Below are 18,053 nucleotides of genomic sequence, written 5' to 3' on the forward strand. Positions count from 1 at the left end.
ATTAATGGTTCTCCACTTCCTCATTTTATCATCACAAGCAGCCCGTGAGGTTGGTTAAGCCACGTGATAGTGACCGGCCCAAGGTCACCCAGTGCGCTTCATGGCTGAGTGAGGAGTTGAATGCTTGTTGCCCAGGTCCTAGTCCACTTCATATCCTTCCATCTTACTCCACCTTCCAGAAAAGATGCAGAAGTGAACAAGCTGACGGTAACGAGAGAGAGAAGATCTCGACTTTCAAGCTGGCCCTGAGCAGATGTAGATTTAGGGGAGAGTGACAGGGATGCTGCGACTGTGATTTAGGATGGAGTGCGATAAAGGGGGGGGGGGAGAGAGAATTTTTCGCGTTGCACAGGCTGCTCTTAAATTTGAAACCGCAAGGTCCACCACTGTCTTGACCACAACATGGACACAACTCGGGTCCTTTTTAGGAAAAGAAGGCTTTAAGTCACCCTTGAAAAGGAAGGTCTCTAGTTCTACAAATTAGTCACTGACCTTTCAGAGTGTCTTCTCGCTGCTTCCCACTAGGGCTACTTCTACATGAGGGGAGGAATGTGCAAAAGCTCCAGCAGGGTAAATATTTCATATTGCCAGACAAATAGATTCCCACCCCCTCACCCCATACTCTCACCTGAGCCAAGTTTTTAGGGGGGTTCCCCTGGAGGAGAGTGGGGGGGGGAGCCCTCTTGTGCAAGCAGAATCCCACCCCATATATCTTAGATGTACTCCTACAAGGGTTTCCTCACAACTCTCCATGCCCTTAACAGGATTCTATGACTGTATAAAACTGTATGATACTGCTGTATATGTATATAGTGCAGATACTGCCTATTGCCACAGACTCAGTTTGGGGTGGAACTGGAATGGAAACTTTAAACAACAGTCTTGCTGTGTTGATCAAGCCTGAGACACACCACATGGGATCTTTTCTTTGCCAAAGGGGAATGCAAGAAGAACACCCAGGGTAATCAACCAGCCCAAAAATGAAAGTTCAAGGCTTTATTACCAAATCAAATATTACACAACTCAGAACTTTTTATCACTAGTGAAGAGAAGTCCTACAATTTACCAGACATCTGCAACCTTTCTCAATAGCAAATTATTGATCTGGCATTTGAATGTTGAAGTGGTTCAGGTACAAGGCTTTGCTGGTTTATAAGACACTGCCCTAGCTGTGCCACCAGGGCAATTTTAAAAGTCACATACTTGAGATCATTTATGAGAAGAGCCACACACCAGTAATGCAGATTGAACTTGAGGCCTTCTAAATACAACGGACATGCATTACTATTGAGCTATGACTATTGAGCTGTCCCCCTAAGGACAGAAACTAAGGAGGCAGTGCTGGCCAAATTCTTCACCATCTTCTTTTAATGAGCAGTGCCATAAAATGAGTCCCCTCAGCGAGAGATTGCGCATATCCGGTACGGCTGGGGGGATAACGTAAGACCTGACCGATGATCAAGGCTTAATGTCACGCCTTTTGGAGGCTGGAAAGTGAACTTCTGAAGTAGGGCAGTGAAGAAAAGAAAAAGCTCAATCCTTGCCAACTGCTCTCCAAGACAAGCTCGCTTTCCTAAAAGGGAGGGAGAGACGGGATGGGGGGGGAGAGAGAGAGAGAGAGAGAGAGTTAGTAGAGTTTACATCTTCATAGCAATCTCCCTAAATAATACAGGCATGCATATACACACACACAAAACAGCTATTCTTTCATATTTACAGTGCAGTCTCCAACCAACCCATGTGTACAAAAAGACTTATAAAGGGAAAGTGTAAAAACAAATTCATATATTATGGAAAAGAACATACAAAGATTCATTATATTAGAGGAATTGTTTACAAAATTGTGTAAATTAGTCACAGAGAGCTTTAAAAATGTGTCAATAAGAAAAACATGCACTTAAATGGGTTTTCTTTTCTATTGCAGATTGCTGCTGAAATATGGAGAATTGAATTTAAGATTGGAAAAATGAAGGAAACCAAAGTTGGCAGATCTGTTCATCCCTAACCTTACAGCTTCCCTCTCACATTTCAAAGATATGGAGATTTATGTATTTTATTCATTTATTTCATAAAGTTTATATACTGCTAGATTATAGAAAACATCATAAAAACCAACTATCATTCAGTTAATATCCAGTTAACTGGCTTAACCCAAAACTCTGCATTCACCTTGACCCCCCCAAAAGATCTTACAAATGTTTCAGGAAATTGCATCAATCTTTCGGAACTCAGGATGGAAATATGTGGTTTTGTTTTTTGGAGAAAGGGTCACATTAGACTAACTGAAAACATTCAGCTTAGAACAGGCAATAGAAAATAAGTCAGTCAGTCAGTCAATCAATAAAGTTGTTGGAGGGACCAAGCAGTGGGAAGGGCCAGACCACAATGTAGACATAATGTCACAAACACACAACACAACACAGTGAGGGTAACATGAGGTGCTGGGAGAGGAGACGGAGAGTAAGGTTAAGGGGTGGGGGGGGAGAGCAATGCTAGGAGCTGGAAGGAGGGAAGGACAGCAAGCTGAAAGGATGAGGACAGTAGGGCAAAAGCAATTCACCCACAGGGAAACAGATCCCTTTCCCCCACACGTGGCTTACTTTCTAAGCTGCATGGTGAGAAGCAGGGTGCAGAGAAGAAAACAACTGTGCGAACATGGAGAGGGAAGCTTGCACAAACAATGTTTCTCATATTCCCTGAGGGGAAACCCTGTAAACCAGGGGTCAGCAACCTAAGGCCCATGGCCATTTGACTGGCCCACGAGCTGCCCCAGAACCGAGCTGCCCGCTCGCGCACTGCGCTAAACTGGTGCAGCACTGCGCAGGGACTCGCTTCCGTGGCACCATGAACATACACAGAAAATCGCACCTGTGCAGATGCAGACACCGAAATTCACAGGTGGGCGCGCTCATGCACACATGCGATCCAGCCCAGGGAGGTATCTCTGCAGGACCGTTCTGGCCCAGGCATGATAAATCTTGCTGACCGCTGCTGTAAACAATACACCCTAGCCCTTAAGGACTGTCTGGGCCACCTTTGGCACTCATTAAAGATCTCAGCAAACACCCCCTCAAAAATCCATACTTTGCTGGGGTGGGAGTGGGGAGTCATGTCAAAACTATTTTTATGTTGCACCACAGCCCCAAAGCGCAGCCATTTTGTGATTGGTGCTCATAGCACTTTCTTAAATGCCAAATGTACTCACTGGTCCAGAAAAGTTGGTGACCCTTAAATGCACAATACAGTTAGTAATATACCCCGCACTCAGTAAGTAAGTCGCCATCATATAGGCCCTGTTGCGATTCTGGTGAGCAGCTCCTCAACTTTTGTTACCTGCAGAGAATGGCAGGAATGCTTCCCTTCTCCGGAACTGACTGTTCTCTAGAAAATGGCCAGGATTAAACATATTGGGTGTTTCCCACTCATCCTCATCAAAGAGCACTGAGGTCAGGTTGGTGATCAATATGGTTCCCTGCCAAATAAAAAGCAGAGAAGTAGATTAGAAATGGCAAGGCGCTTTCACATATATTTGAATTTATAGCAGTACTAAGCCTCTATCCCCTGACAGAAAAAAGAATATGTTCTGAATGCAATATTTACTTCTCATTATTAAGTAATTCATTCAAAGATTTCCCACAAAAGCACAGTTCCAATATAGATTTTTAAAGACATTCAAAGCCTGCTGAACTACTAAAATTCAAGGTTAACAACACCAGATACTGGCTAATTTCTGACAGACAAGCTACCCATTCAAACTGAGACTGGTACAACTCTGTATTTAGACCACAGGTTCCCACATGGTGCCCTCCAGATGTTTGGGGATACAGCCTCATCACCCCTGCCTGTTGGTCATGCTGGCAGGAACTGATGGCAGTTGGAGACCAACAACATCTGGATGGCACCGTGTTGGCCTAATAAAAATAAAAATAAAATAAAATAAAATAAAATAAAATAAAATAAAATTTATTACTTATAGCCTGCCCATCTGGCTGGGTCTCCCTAGCCAATTTGGGCAGCTCCCAGCAGAATATTAAAAACACGATAAAACATCAAACATTAAAAGCTTGTGCTCTTTAGTGGAAGAGCAAAAACAAACAAGAAGAGCTTTATGTTCTTAACATTTACTTTGGGCACATGAAACCCAGCCAGTGTTGTTTCCTTAGTTGTTATCCGGGGCACATTCAAAGGCACAATGCTGCTCATCCTTTGAACTTCATGAACAACCGCATTGGTATAGGGCATGCTGTCCTTGTCACCTATCGCTGGCTGGCGAGACTGGCCAATCACAGAATCTATTTCTGCTTGGACTCTGGCTGCAAATGAAGAAGATTAGCTTCAATAGAAGAAGAACAGACAAAAACTGAGAGCTGAAGATTTCTAGTTGGAACGGTCCATCTACTGCCTAAATAGAATTGTTTTTACAGCACCGTTTATTGCAGCTTGCCAGATAGACAGTCCCCTCCCCTATCTTCCCCTTCCACACTGTTCTGTGACCTCTCACAACCTCCTTGAACCAATTTCAGGATGCGTGAGAGAGAAGTACAGGGAGAGGAGTGGAGGGAAGCCTTTTTGCACAAGTGAAAGTCCATGCTCACAGCTTATGCTGACAGAAGATTTATTTAAATGCTGCCCATCTGATTGGGTTGCCCTAGGCACTCTGGGCAGCTTCCAGCAAATTATAAAACCACAGCAAAACATCACACATTAAAAACAGGTAAAGTATATAAAGCAGTAACATATACAAAAACAGTTACATTGTAGCACCCTGCTTGTGGTTAACGCTTAGCTGGAATGAAATATTCAACGCAGCAATAGAGAAATTAAAATAATAATTTATTTGTCAGACAAATAAATGATAGACACAGTGGTATATGGTTACCAAAGCTCTGCCCACTCCAGCCCTGATGGCCAGCACTTATATTTCCTTAGCCCAGCCCCCTTGCTCCTCCTTTGGCTGCCTCTGTCCAATCAGCCTGGTTGAAATTCCTATTGGCTGTTTGCTAGAACCAATCATAAACGATACACCCATTTCCTATTACCTTTTATGGGAGATAAAGAGCTATATTTCCTTCTATCCATAAATGGCAGACAAGTAGCCATATATCTTACATTTGCCTCGACAAGGCACCTTAATTACCAGATCACCTTTTGCCACTGTTGCCCCTGCATTCCAAAACAAATGGCTAAAACAAATGGCTCATGGTATTAAATTCTATCTAAACAGAGATCTTGGGTTCACATTCTCACACACCATCAATGAAATAAGAATCTAACATAAGAATCTAACATTTCTTACTTTCTAAATCCTTTGCATAATTACATTAAGCCAACAAATCTCATACATAACATAGATAGCTTTTTAGAAGAAAAGGCCTTTGCAAAGAAAAAAAGGAACACAGTATAAACAGCATCAAAAGAAGCCTCTTCAGTTTACACCCCCCTTTCCCAGCCAGCTGCTTTTCCCATTAGCCCTTCCCAAAATTTATTGCCCTTTAACTTTCTCAGGATACCTTAAACCTTGGGAAAATATGGCTAGAATCTGATGGGAGGCACATGGTATTATTTTCTGTTAAACAATAAATCTTACTATTTACCAACTCTTAATTAGTGTTTTTGCAGCTTGATTGTATTCTGTAATATGTAGGGTCAGTATAACCTTTGCTCCCAGCCTGTAATTCCCTTTTACAACTTTGAGAAACTTGTCTCCTGCTACTGCTATAAATCAGGGGGGCCCTTGTTCAGGAGAGCAGGAAGATAAACAACTGCCAGAGTACTTAGCCAGCTGGTTTCTGCCTGGCATGAAACATACAAACATTTGCAAATATATCTTTAAGCTCATTTTAAAATACAGGCCTTGATCAGATGCCTCAACATATTATTAATTATATATGCATATGATATAACAGTTAAAAGAACATCAGCTCATACATATAATCAATTCAGATCAAATGCAAAACAGCTAGCAACTGAGTTAACAATCTCCATTTAGAAGTCATGTTGAAAGAGGTACATTTTATGGTCAACAACTTGCTAACCACTTTAGCTAATGGGGCCTCCCGCTGCTGCCGTGCCGCCGGAGCACAATTTCTGTTCTCATCCTGAAGCAAAGTTTTTAACCTGAGGTACTATTTCTGGGCTAGCAGAGTCTGTAACCTTAACCTGAAGCTTATGTAACCTGAAGTGTATGTAACCCGAGGTACCACTGTATATAGTTTTCACTCAGGTCCATGTCAGTTACTTTAGGCAGGAAACCCTGGGTTGTTGTTGCTACAATGTTGACAGCCGGCTGCCTGTAAAAGCAGGCCGGCTGAGCTGTTTGCTGCTCAGTTCTGTTCCAGCTTACAAATAAAGAGCTGCTTTGGAGAAATTGCTGTGTCGTCTGCTATGTCTACCCATTATTCAACACTGGCAATGAGGAAATGGAATCATAATTTTAAGTTGAATTCCACCCTATGTATCTCCTTTCTGTATTTGCTTGAGTTGATTCAACAAAATTAATTAATCAGTTTACATAATAACATATTAATACGACTAGACCTATTGCATTTTTTAATCACCCCAGAAAATATCCTGAGACAGACCACAGAACATCATTCATACAACCTAGCTCCCATTCTAATTTTGAATCCCTAAGAGAACAAAAACATTTCTACATTTTGCTATGAAATTACCTTATTGTAGTTACTATTGAACCTATAGCTTAGATTGGAGGCAAGGATTCATGGAATCATAGAATTGTAGAATTGGAAGGGACTCCAGGGTCATGTATTCCAACCCCTACAATACAAGAATCACAGCTAAAGAATCCTTGGTAGATGGTCATCCAAGAGAGTCCACCACCTTCTGAGGTGGTCAATTCCACTGCCTGAAAGCTCCTCCTAATATTTGAATCCATTAGTTCAGGTCTTACCCTCTGCAGTAACAGAAAACAAACTTGCTCCACCTTCCGCATAACAGTCCTTCAGAGATTAGAAGATGGCTATCATATGTCCTCCCATACCCAACTCCCTCAACCGTTCCTCAGATGGCTTGGTTCCAGACACTTGGTCATCTGTGTCACCCTCCTCTACACACATTCCAGCATATCAATAGCCTTCTCAAACTTTGGTAGCCAGAACTGAAATGAGTTGGGGTCTGACCAAGGCAGAACACAGTGGTTCTATTACTTCACTTGATCTTATACTGCTGTTGATGCAACCTAGAATTGCAATAGGGTTCTATTACTTTTTCTTTTGCTGCTACTGCATCACACTGTTGATTCATGCTAAGACCCCCAGATCCTTTTCACATGTTCTGCTGTCAAGCCAGATATCTCCCATCCTATATCTGTGTATCTGGCATAGTAACATACCAACATGGCATTGGGAGCTCATCCAAAAAAGGGAACGGTAGAATTCAGCTTTTGTTTCCTGGGGGTACTCAATGGTACGAACCACCAGCAACTTTTTAACAGATATGTTAAAAGTGTGGCACTTATTGTCACAACTTCATGGTGCGTACTGGCACCTTTTTTCCCCTAGAAACAAAGCACTGGTGCTATTCAATGTTAGTCATACTCATGGAAAACAAATTGAACTTAATAGCCTATAGGTTACATTGCTTAATTGCAGTAGATTTACTCCAAACCCAAAGTAATCAAAGACAAGTAAGCAAATGATGGCTCTACCTTGAATTTCCGGGAAAATGGCCATGTAAAGCAAGGCCCAGCGCAGGGTTGTAGAAGATGTTTCTGTTCCAGCAAGAAAGAGATCCAGTGTTGATTGTAGGAGGTTGTCTTTATGAAAACTGGAAGCAGCATCCTCCTTAAAACAAAGAAAATGCACCAGGGAGTTCAGCTGTCATTAAAAACACCATCCCAGTTTCAGTCCTATATATTAAGTGATGACAATGAGATTCATGAGCTATATTCCTGACAAGTGTCCTGGATCTAGCACTGCCAAGTCAACAGCCCTGTGAATCTGGTGGATTTCAGGCACTGGACAAGTGGTGATGGGTCACCCTTGGATATACATTATTTCATATTCATGTATATGCACTTGTACACACATGCACCCTCACCTCTTTGGCTGCTTTCGTACAGAGCCAATGGAAAATACAGGGTAAGTTCTGGTCCTTTAGATTTTGTCTCTGCTTTCTATTACTGCTACTACACAAACTATACTTTTTGTTTCTTACCGTGGCCATTTGATTTAGATAGGCATCTATGAAATCTTTGGGTGCAGATGGGTTCCGGTCTTCTTCATGTTTTTCAATGATTTCTCTCACAAAGGATTTCAGTTGTCCCCAGTTTTTAAGAACAGTCTGATGGGGCCCTGGCAAGTGCTTCATGAGAGCGGGAAATGCATTGTACAGCTGAGGAAACAAATACTAACATCAGATTTGTTCGGGGAAAGCCCTCTCATAACAGTTGCAGATCATGCTACTATCAAAGGAGGTAGCAATCCATGCAATGGCTTCCCATGAAGATGGCTACCTGTTTGAAAAATGCATGCACCTTGCCTGGTGATATCAGGAAAATGGTGCCAATGTAGTTTTCTCATTTGGTGATGCCTATCTGCATGGGGGGCCTTTCACAGATTCTAATTGGTAAGAGGGGAGTGTGGAATTAAGTCGTGTATGTCACTTGGGATTGCAACACTGTGTTCATTGCAAGACATGCTCTGGATCTTAAATCCAGTTTATAAACAGGCCCTACCTTTGATATTTTAATAGATGATGTGAAGACAAGACAATATGTCAAGGGAATATGGGGTGGTGTGTGATGCACAAAGGGAAAAAAGAAATAAGAAGATAAAGAAACATGAGGGCCAAAAGCAAATCAATGAACAGTCAACAAAAATGTGGGAGTGTGCCTGGGACCAGAAGACCTACCTGAGTCCACATACATCCCTGAAGATACATTATCTCATCAAGGAAGAGCAATAACTTCTGGAAATTACTGTCATGGTAATCAAAGCGGTCCCCAAAAGTGACAGAACAAATGATATTTGAAACAGCATTATTAATCTGAAGTTTAGGGTCAAATGGCTGCCCTGGAGAGAGAGAGAAATGGAGAAGGTATAAGACTGCATATGGCTTCCATGTAACAAAAACAGAAGGTGGTGGAAGTTGGTGTGTCTGGACAGAGTATTGGGGGCACAGCAGATGTTCTTCAGCTAGAGGATGTCTAGATGGCACAGTGGAAGAATTTTATACTTAGGGGGAAATGCTAAGGAAAACTGCACAGCTATAGGTATAAGCTTTCTAGCACATTGTTCTGTAAGATTTTATATCTATGTTGTTTTGAGGTTATGGGTGCTAGCACTTTTGAAGCCCGGGAGGCAGCAAGCGTTAAAACATAAGGCAGGCTAGCTGTCTCATGAGGTGATCACTTGGGGGAAAGGCCCCTCCATCAGACTGCAGTGAGAGAGTCTAGGGTAGACTTTGCAGGGATGTGACCTAGAAGTAAAAGAGCAAGCTGGAGAGTTTCAGAGCACAGTGTTTGATTTCTGTTTGAATCCAAGGCTTGTGGCTATGGGAGAAATAAGACCCACAATGGATATACCCCTGGGCTGAGTTTTGCATTGATGCCCATCTAAAGCAGAGTTGCATTTGCACAAAGCAGCACTTGAAAGCTTCATACCATGACCAATGTATTTTTAACCTTTCATAGGAAATAGTCTTTTTTGACTCTGGTTCGCACCTTTCTCAGCTTCAATAGCTTCCTTTAGGTATTGGCTCTCTTCCTGTATTCGTTCTTCTAAAGTCCTTTTACCCAAACCAAAGTTTCTGAGCATTGATGTGGCAAATTTTCTCTGTTGTTTCCAGGTGAGACCATTAGAGGAGACCACTCCTAGATGGGAAGAAATAACAAGTGCATATTGCAAGTAAGAACATTTAACATTTAATTATAACATGGGCTATTTGCTTTAGGTTATTCTGCTTGCCTGTTTGTGTTGCTTTGGAAAGACTGAAGCAGGCTGGTTGTTTATATTTGATTGCCGTTAGTTCTGCTGCTGCTGCTGTTTGATTATTGTCTGTGGGTTGGTTTGTTTTTGTTTCTTACTGTTTGGGTTGCGTTTTGGAATACAGTTGGCCCACCACTTATGTGGGAGTTTGGTTCTGGGGGTCTGTGTGCAAAGGCAAATTCTAGGAATCCCAAGAGCCAACACTACCCCACAAAGTGGGGGGCCACCTACTGGGCTGTAGGAAGGAGCCCCAAGCGCTTCCTTGGGCCCCCCTGATACCTCCCCCAAGCCTGGAAAGCAAGGAAAGCCCACTGGGTGTGTAGGTGGAGGAAAAAAGAATAAATGATAAGTGGAAATGGCAAATTTACTTATTTATTCTACCCCACCCCACCCCGCATAATGTTGCTGGCTCCCTGTACTAACTTTATGCTGTTCTTTGAAAGTTTTTGGGAACTCTGATAGATAGGCAGCATATGTTTAGAAATACACAAAATGAAGTAAATGTATAGGAACAAGTAAAGCAGTCAATATTTTTTTTACAAATGTCCCTTCTACACTGAAGCCCTTTAGGCCACTCTGGCATTCCTTTTCTGGATTAATGGTACCTGTTTATATGGCCTTGATTATTCAATGATAATTCTGTTTTTCTCTCCATTTATTTTTGGCTTTTTGATTAGATGGGAACCTTCACCAGGAAATGATGGGATTATGCTGTTATACCAAATGATGATACGGAAGCGCATTTCTGAGCTAGAAATAAATAAATAAATTTAAACAATTGGCCGTAATTTAAAGTAACTCACCCAATCCCCTAGCGATTTCCTTGGAAAGAGGATCAACTGGACGATCTATGAAGTTTTCACCCTGATGGACAAGAGCTTCTTTCACCAGACGCAATCCATTCACAATCACGATCCATATTTTCCCAACCTGAATGCTGAAGACATTGCCATATTTTTCAGCCAGCTGAAAGGAGAGGAAGAATGCAAGAGAGAACAAAATATCTCTATATAGTCTACATTGATATTCTATATTAATTTACCTTTTTGATGTTTATAGAATGCCAATACTGTATGGAACAAGCAGACTTGGTTGCAATCAAATACGTACAGCGGGGCAGCAGAGATGTCAAAAGTGTTTCCTGGGCCCAGTTCACTGTGCATGGACAGACCCCCTTCATTCTCCGCCTGCAATCTATTGACAAGAGCTGCTGCTTCTGCACATATATTAATTTAGCCTAGCTACCACACAGAGATCATAGAACCAAAGAAATGTAGGGGACCCTGAGGATCATCTATTCCAACCCTCTGCAATGCAGGTATATGCAGCTGTTCCATATGGGGATCAAATCTGCAACCTTGGCTTTCTCAGGATCATGCTCTAACATTGCAAAGATAAAAGGGTAGAATAATGTACAACATAACATGCGAACAGAACTACAGTCCTTATCCTAAAGTACATGGGACATAGAGAATTGAGTGGGGCACCACAATATTCCTCCCTTCTTTTTGTAAGGGAGTTAATTCTCAGCAAAACCTTTTCAAGCCAGTCAATTATGTTTTATTCTATAAAGGCCGCACACTAAGGGAGTGGAGGAAATAATGTAAACACAAGAAAAATGCTTTATGTACTCAAGTGTCCTCCATCCATCCATCCAGCAGCAGCAGCAACAAGAAGCTTCAACTGTTTTGTTTATAACTTCCTTTAGAAATGTCTGATTTATTTCAAAAAGACAGCTTGGGGTCCCTGCTGGCTTGGAGTCCTGTACATAGGTACCCCCTGTAGCCCTCTAGAGTTACTACCTTGGTTCTGGCAAAATACAGGAGAAGATGAGGGAGGAATTGAGGGTTGTTGTTTTTTCACCTAGTGCTGAAATGACTTCAAAGCAATTCATTACAATCTATTGCAGCCAAACACTATGGCCCCTCTGGAATTTGTCACATGAGCACACACACATACACACAAATTTGTAAATCTGTCTGTGCTTTCCTACCCAGAGCTTAAATACATGACTTTTCACATATATGCAGTACTGCACAGCAACAGATGCAGGCCTGGGCAATAAGCAAACAAAGAGTCATATTCTGAAGAGGTCATACACATCTGGATGGAACAAACCACAGGAGATGCATTTGCCTTCATGCCCCAGCTGTGGGCTGCTCAGAGACCTCTGGCTGGCTACTCTTGGAATCAGGATGCTAGACTAGGGCATCTAAGCCTCATTTTCCAATGAGGTTTCTACGCTCCTTTCCACTGCAATGTTACCTGTTTTCTCATCATTTGGTTCATTCCTTCATTCTTACCTTCCGTGCTGCCAAATGTGGGTCCTTTGCACCAAAATGTGGTATATTACCCAGCAAGGGAAGAGGCCTGGGCCCTGGGGGGAAATCCCTTGGGCGAATCCTTTTCTTGTAATCAGCAAGAAGTAGAATTGTTGCCAGAAACACCAGAACGATTTGCAGGGACAAGGCCTCCCAGAGGACAGAGAGCAACTGGAGCAGCATCTTGGAACCTTTCAAGCCTCCTTTGTCAGAGCAGACTGTTTTCTGTTGGGAGAACAGAAATCTGATCCCAGGAAAGCAGTCACACCTCTCCTCTAGGCTAGGGCTCCTCTGAGAAACAGGAGTATGCAATCCGTACATTGTTGTACATCACACCCACAAAGAGATAGAAGCGAGATGGCCTAATGAGTAACTCTTCTTAGACAGGAGATGGAAGGTAGCTTTCTGAATCAGAACATTTCCTTCTTGTTTTCACTTTTATTAAAAAAGAATATATTCTATTAATTTTCCCACAGGAAATAAACTTTACTTAAAATTCCATAAGCAACAACAATAGCAGTTAGTCTGTCATTTTTTGGAAAAAAGCATAATAGCGCCTTAAAGTTGGAACCACTATTTAAAACACGTTTATGATGCATATTAAAGTCTCTAACCAATACAGTTACTGTAGGCGTTTCTGTGGGTCTGGGTTGGTTCATAGAATCTTAGAGAATCATAGAATCTTAGAGTTGGAAGGGAACCAAGGGTCATCTAGTGAAACCCCCGATCAATCGTCTCGTCTCATACAGGAGAAGAGTGGATCCCAGGTGTTACCAAAAAAAGATTCAGAGGCTCTGGGGAGTGTGTTACAAAAAAAAAAAAAAAAAAAGATGAAGGACTCATCTTGCCTCTGGCTGCTCAGACCCAACAGGTTAAATTTCACTTGTTTTGAAGAGTAAAGATTAGTATCTTAGCTGACATTTGTAGAAGAATTATCTGCAAGTGCAAATCGATACTAGCACTTTGATATTTCAGATCAGAACAGGTTCAGCAACTCTGTCCTCTTGGTAAAGAGTCAGAGGAATCATCTTGCTTGCCTTCTGTTCAATACTGCATAGATTAGAAACAGTCTTAGGCTGGATCATTTGAGGAAGATTGTAACTAGCAGAACCATATGAGGACTGCCTAGTAGCCTACTCCATTTTCTAGAGTGGCAATAGTCCATTATATAGGAGAAAGAAGCATATTGGGTCTTAATCAGGTAGGCGACAGCCTTGGCCACAAAGAGATGAAATCAGGGGTGGGGAACCAGTGACTCTCCAGATGTTTTTGGACTCCAGCTCTAAGTAGTGCCAACCAGCACATCCCATAATCAGGGATGGGGAGAGTTTACTGTCCCTTGCAGTAAGCAGCAGCAACTCTGCTCTTGGGAGGTCAGGGTAGTGCTACCCCACCATGCCAAGCCATTAGCTTTCAGCCTTTGTTCCCCGTGTCAAATAGAAGAATCTTAATACTCATCACCATCAGCTGGAGAGGAGGTGGAATTCCCACTAAAGCTGTACCTCGGAAGTCCAACAGAATCCATTCCAGAAGTCCGTTCAACTTCCAAAATGTTTGGAAAACAAGCCGCAGGTGCACCATAAACTATAGCGGAAGCTGCACCAGATGCTCAGCTTCCAAAAAAAGTTTGAAAACTGGAACACTCAGTTTTTGATCGTTCGAAAGCTGGAACATTTGACTCTCAAGGCATTCGGGAGTCAAGGTACAACTGTACTGAACTGCAATAATCGCTTAACTGCTGTGCTTAATTGCTACTGCCTTTGTGTGCCTGGGGGACCTGCCCATACTTTTGAATGCATTGCAGGTGAAAGGTGAAGAACCAGTGTCTGCAAGCTGAGGCAGCCTGGACTGCTGCTGCAGGAGGTCATTGTATGTCAGCTCAGGCCTCTGGAAATGTCAGCAATACAGGCTGAAGCAGCCTTCAATTGCAACTCCCATCATCCTTGGCCATTACCCAAGATGCATGACTTTTAAAAATCATGGCAACAACTAATCTGGAAAGTAATATAACCTATGGGAAATTCAGGAACCACAATTCATCTTAAAGCCCATTGATCTCACTATATTTATAAGCACATTTAAACTCTGTGTTAGGATTGAGACCAACAGTTCAGAACAACAGAAACTGGTTACATGGCAAGGGAGGTGCATGTCCGTTCATGCAGCTGTTGATCCATGTTAACTCTCTACCACTTCATTGCAGAACATGCCTTGCAAAATATTCTAAGCCCTATGCGGCCTAGGACCCTCTTACTTATGGGACTGCCTCTCCTGGTATGTCCCGCAGAGGACCCTAAGGTCCATGAATAATAATAGCTTAAAGGTCCCGGGCCCTACGGAAGCCAGACTATCCTCCACCAGGGCCAGGGCTTTTTCAGTGATGGCTCCAACCTGGTGGAATGCTCTGTCCCACGACACTAGGGCCCTGCAGGACTCGATCTCCTTCCGCAGGGCCTGTAAGACAGAGTTATTCTGCCTGGCCTTCTATTTGAATTAGCCTGATCATCTATTCCCTTTTCCCCTTTCCTCTTCTATGAATAAACCCTTTCTGGGACCCCACATTTAAATTCTTCCCTGTCTCCTTGCTGGCCCTAGTAGGACCAACTTGGCCAGTTAGCCCTGGTGATCATAGATGTCTACTTACTGGGTTCCCTCCCCCCCCCAAAAAATGACCCCTGAATTCTTGAACTTTATTGATACCGATGCTGCATTTTATGTTGTATTTTATGCTGTTTTTAAGCCACATTTTAATCAGTGTTTTATATTTGCTGTTAGCCACCTTGAGCCCGGTTTTTAAACCAGGAAGGGTGGGGATAAAATAAAATAAAATAAAATAAAATAATTTATCATTATTATTATTATTAGCAGGGCATTCCATTAGAATTTTATCGTGAGTTGTGACCACACTCATTCCTGAAAGCAAACCACACCCTCACCACAGCCATGGCTGGTGCTAGCTTACAGCCAGGGCCCCCAAGAAGAGCTCAGGACCCTACTGTGTTGGACCCAACCTGCAGCAACAGCACCACCACCTACTGCCTGCCCTCTTCTATATTTATAAGCACATTGAAACTCTGTGGTGGGATCAAGGCCAACAGTTCAGAACAACAGAAACTGGTTACTTGCCAAGGGAGGTACACGTTCATTCGTGCAGCTGTTGATTCAAGTTAACTGTTTACCACTTCGTTGCAGAACGTTCCTTGCAAAATATTCTAATTTTATAAGCATATGCAGTAGATTCCATTAGAATTTTATCATGAGTTGTGACCACACTCATTCCTGCAAGCAAACCACAACCTCAACACAGCCATGGCTTGTGCTAGCTTACAGCCAGGGCCCTCAAGAAGAGGCCCTCTTCCTGAACAGGATGGATTGGAGCTGCACAGGAAGACGTGTGCTACAGCACTTGGGGGTTCACTTGGGTACTATGGCACGCTGTGCAAGTCCAAAATTTGGCACCCCCTCCAGGCCCCCCCCCCCCGCTTCTTCTCAAAGCTGGGAAAGCACTAACTTTGGGAAGGAGGCAGGAGGACTCGAGGACTCTGTCAGAGCTTCATGCCTCCTTCCCAAAGCCCAGCTCTTGCCTCCCAAACTCATGGAACCAGAAGGTGAGCCCGTGGGGCCCTGGGCTGCACCCAGTATAGGGGCTGGTCCCCATCCTGCAAGGCCATCTTGGGGCACCCATGGGGCAAACTGATTGGAAGGTTTTATCTCACCCAACAGAGCTTGCTGATTCTCTGGCACATGCACATGGGCCGCAAGCTCTTCTTGCATGTGTTCCTCCACCACCATTTCCTCATGTGCCAGCTTCTCCTCCTGCATGTTCACATGCACCTTCCATTCCTCCTGCTGCACCTCATCTTCTGGAATCTCTGGAGACACGGATTCCTCTTGCCAATGCAGACACACCTCTTGCATCTCCCCCTGCACTGCTAGCACACATGGAGAGCAGCTCTTCACGTCCATCTTGCAGCTCACACGCCTCTGAGGCACTTTCCTCCTGCACCTGCTCTTCCACAGCAGGCTCCCAGGGGATGGAGAAATCAATCAGAAGCAGCTCCTCTGCTCCAGCCAGCTCACCCTTATCCAAGGCATTGTTTTCCCCCTTGCCTTCAGCCACTGTCTGCATCTCTTTGCAGTCCCAGCCCCTCATCCACACTGGATCACTTTGGCCGCCCCTTCCATCTGGGTGCCTTGCAGCTGGGCTCCTTGATCACTTTCACCCCCCTGTAGCATCTCATCTGGCAGGACCCTCACCTTGTGTGGAGTCACACTTTTCTCTCCAAAAAGGCTTCTCACCACATCCCAGGAAAAATACATGGTTTTGATTGGCTTAGGTAGGCTGATTGACATGGAGGGCTACCATTGTCCTGCCCACCCTAGCTTGCTACAATCTTTAGCTAGCTTGCCCCTGCTTTGTGATGTCTTACTGAGAAACAAGGTGAGGGACTGGATAAAATAACCCACTGCCCTGCTGGAATATTCTAGAAAAAAACTTGTTAATTGGCTTGAACAAGTTGCTAGGCAACAGAAAATTTCCCCTGCAACAGGTTCCTTAACAGACAACTTTTCAATTATCTATATTTAAATTTTCCAGAAGCTGCAATGGTATTTGAGGATAATCAATCATGTATAAGTATGACTGAATCAGAAAAATGTAGACCTAAAACAAAACACTTAAATATACGCTATGCACATATGAAAGACTGCATTTTTAAAGGGTGGGTTAAGCTCAGGTATTGATCCACAGAGTTTATGATTGCAGACATTTTTACAAAGCCTTTGACTGCTGTAAAATTTAAAATGCTGACAATGGAATTGTGTCTTACTGAGTAAAATTAAAATAAAATAAAATAAAATTACCAGGTGTTCAAGGCAGCATTTAGTTAGGAGGGCTGTTGAAACTTGAAACTTGTAAATGGCCCTGAACAAGTTGCTAGGCAACGGGGAATTTCCCCAGCAACAGGTGTCCTCCTCAGGGCATGCAATCAACTAAGTCTGGATCAGTGTAAATGAGTATGTGAATAAGTCAGCATTAGGTCTCTAGCTAGATGGCTAAAAAGAGAGAAAGATTGTGTTTGTTTCTTTATTTGTTTTTTCTTTATTAATGACCAGTGTAAAGTTTTGTAAATAATAAAGACTCAGAAACAGAACCAAATGGTGTTTATTCTCGTAATGGGCATTTCACTAAGAGATAGCTGGAATGCTGCTGCTGCAGTAAAGAAGTAAAAGATGGAGTTCTTTGTAAAAAGAACTCTGCTGCAGAAAGAAAATAAAATCCAAGAGTAGATGCTCACACACCAACAAGTCATTTCTATGGGAAAGAGAAACTGGAGACGGGAGGGACATGCAGGCAGTGGTGGTTTTGATTGGCTAAGCCACTGAAATAGGCAGACCTCTCTGTCGGTAGAAGTGAATTAATAAAGACTGTGGGTGACAGGAAAAAGACTGAAGGTTTTGGGAGCTCAAAAATCTTGTGATTCCTTGCTTGCATCCTATTTCTACCTAAAGCTCCCTGAAAATTCTCCTCCTTCCTGAATAACAAGCCAGTAGTTCATCTTATGTTGTCTGTATTCCTTTTAACTTGACAGAACCAATAGCGGCCACCTCTGGCAATTTTACTTTAAAACACTATTTATTAACTGGAATGAAACAGAGCTACAAGTGAACAGTTTCAGCCGTTAGCAATTGCTATGCTTTTAACATAAGATGTTGTTGCGGTATAATGTGGAAAGGATACTTTTAACTTTTCAATGGAAATCAGAATTGCTGACTCAGTTTTCAT

The 18,053-nt window shown here is 42.9% G+C and overlaps 1 protein-coding gene and 1 long non-coding RNA gene across 3 annotated transcripts; one reads left to right on the plus strand and one right to left on the minus strand.

Annotated features, from left to right (window-relative positions):
* The first annotated feature begins 38 nt into the window (after window positions 1-38).
* On the plus strand, window positions 39-2,125 carry LOC310680994. The gene is made up of 2 exons (XR_014513054.1): window positions 39-207; window positions 1,925-2,125. It is a non-coding gene; the product is annotated as an uncharacterized lncRNA (long non-coding RNA).
* On the minus strand, window positions 1,246-12,604 carry LOC310680925 (cytochrome P450 2J4-like). Of its 2 annotated transcripts, XM_083448140.1 has the most exons (9): window positions 12,251-12,604; window positions 10,751-10,913; window positions 9,683-9,832; window positions 8,872-9,032; window positions 8,176-8,352; window positions 7,667-7,802; window positions 4,126-4,313; window positions 3,334-3,472; window positions 1,246-1,573 (listed from the first exon to the last, which is right to left on the minus strand). In XM_083448140.1, the coding sequence occupies exons 1-9, from the start codon at window positions 12,587-12,589 to the stop codon at window positions 1,398-1,400; spliced, it is 1,629 nt and encodes a 542-aa protein (XP_083304266.1). In that variant the 5' UTR covers window positions 12,590-12,604; the 3' UTR covers window positions 1,246-1,397. The 2 variants fall into 2 exon arrangements, with proteins under 2 accessions (XP_083304266.1, XP_083304267.1); XM_083448141.1 differs by lacking the exon at window positions 9,683-9,832.
* Between the last annotated feature and the right edge of the window lie 5,449 nt (window positions 12,605-18,053).

The sequence above is a fragment of the Podarcis tiliguerta genome (genome assembly GCF_965153285.1).
Source record: "Podarcis tiliguerta genome assembly, chromosome: 6".
NCBI classification, from domain to species: domain Eukaryota; kingdom Metazoa; phylum Chordata; class Lepidosauria; order Squamata; family Lacertidae; genus Podarcis; species Podarcis tiliguerta.

What these genes read in the sequence shown, in the direction of transcription:
- LOC310680925 (XM_083448140.1), bottom strand. Translation starts at nt 12,589, where the DNA reads ATGTACGGATTGCATACTCCTGTTTCTCAGAGGAGCCCTAGCCTAGAG. An exon ending in CATTTTCCCGGAAATTCAAG is followed by an intron (nt 4,314 to 7,666) that starts GTAGAGCCATCA and finishes CTTCATTTGCAG; the next exon opens with CCAGAGTCCAAGCAGAAATA. An exon ending in ATTCCTGCCATTCTCTGCAG is followed by an intron (nt 1,574 to 3,333) that starts GTAACAAAAGTT and finishes CCTCCCTTTTAG; the next exon opens with GAAAGCGAGCTTGTCTTGGA.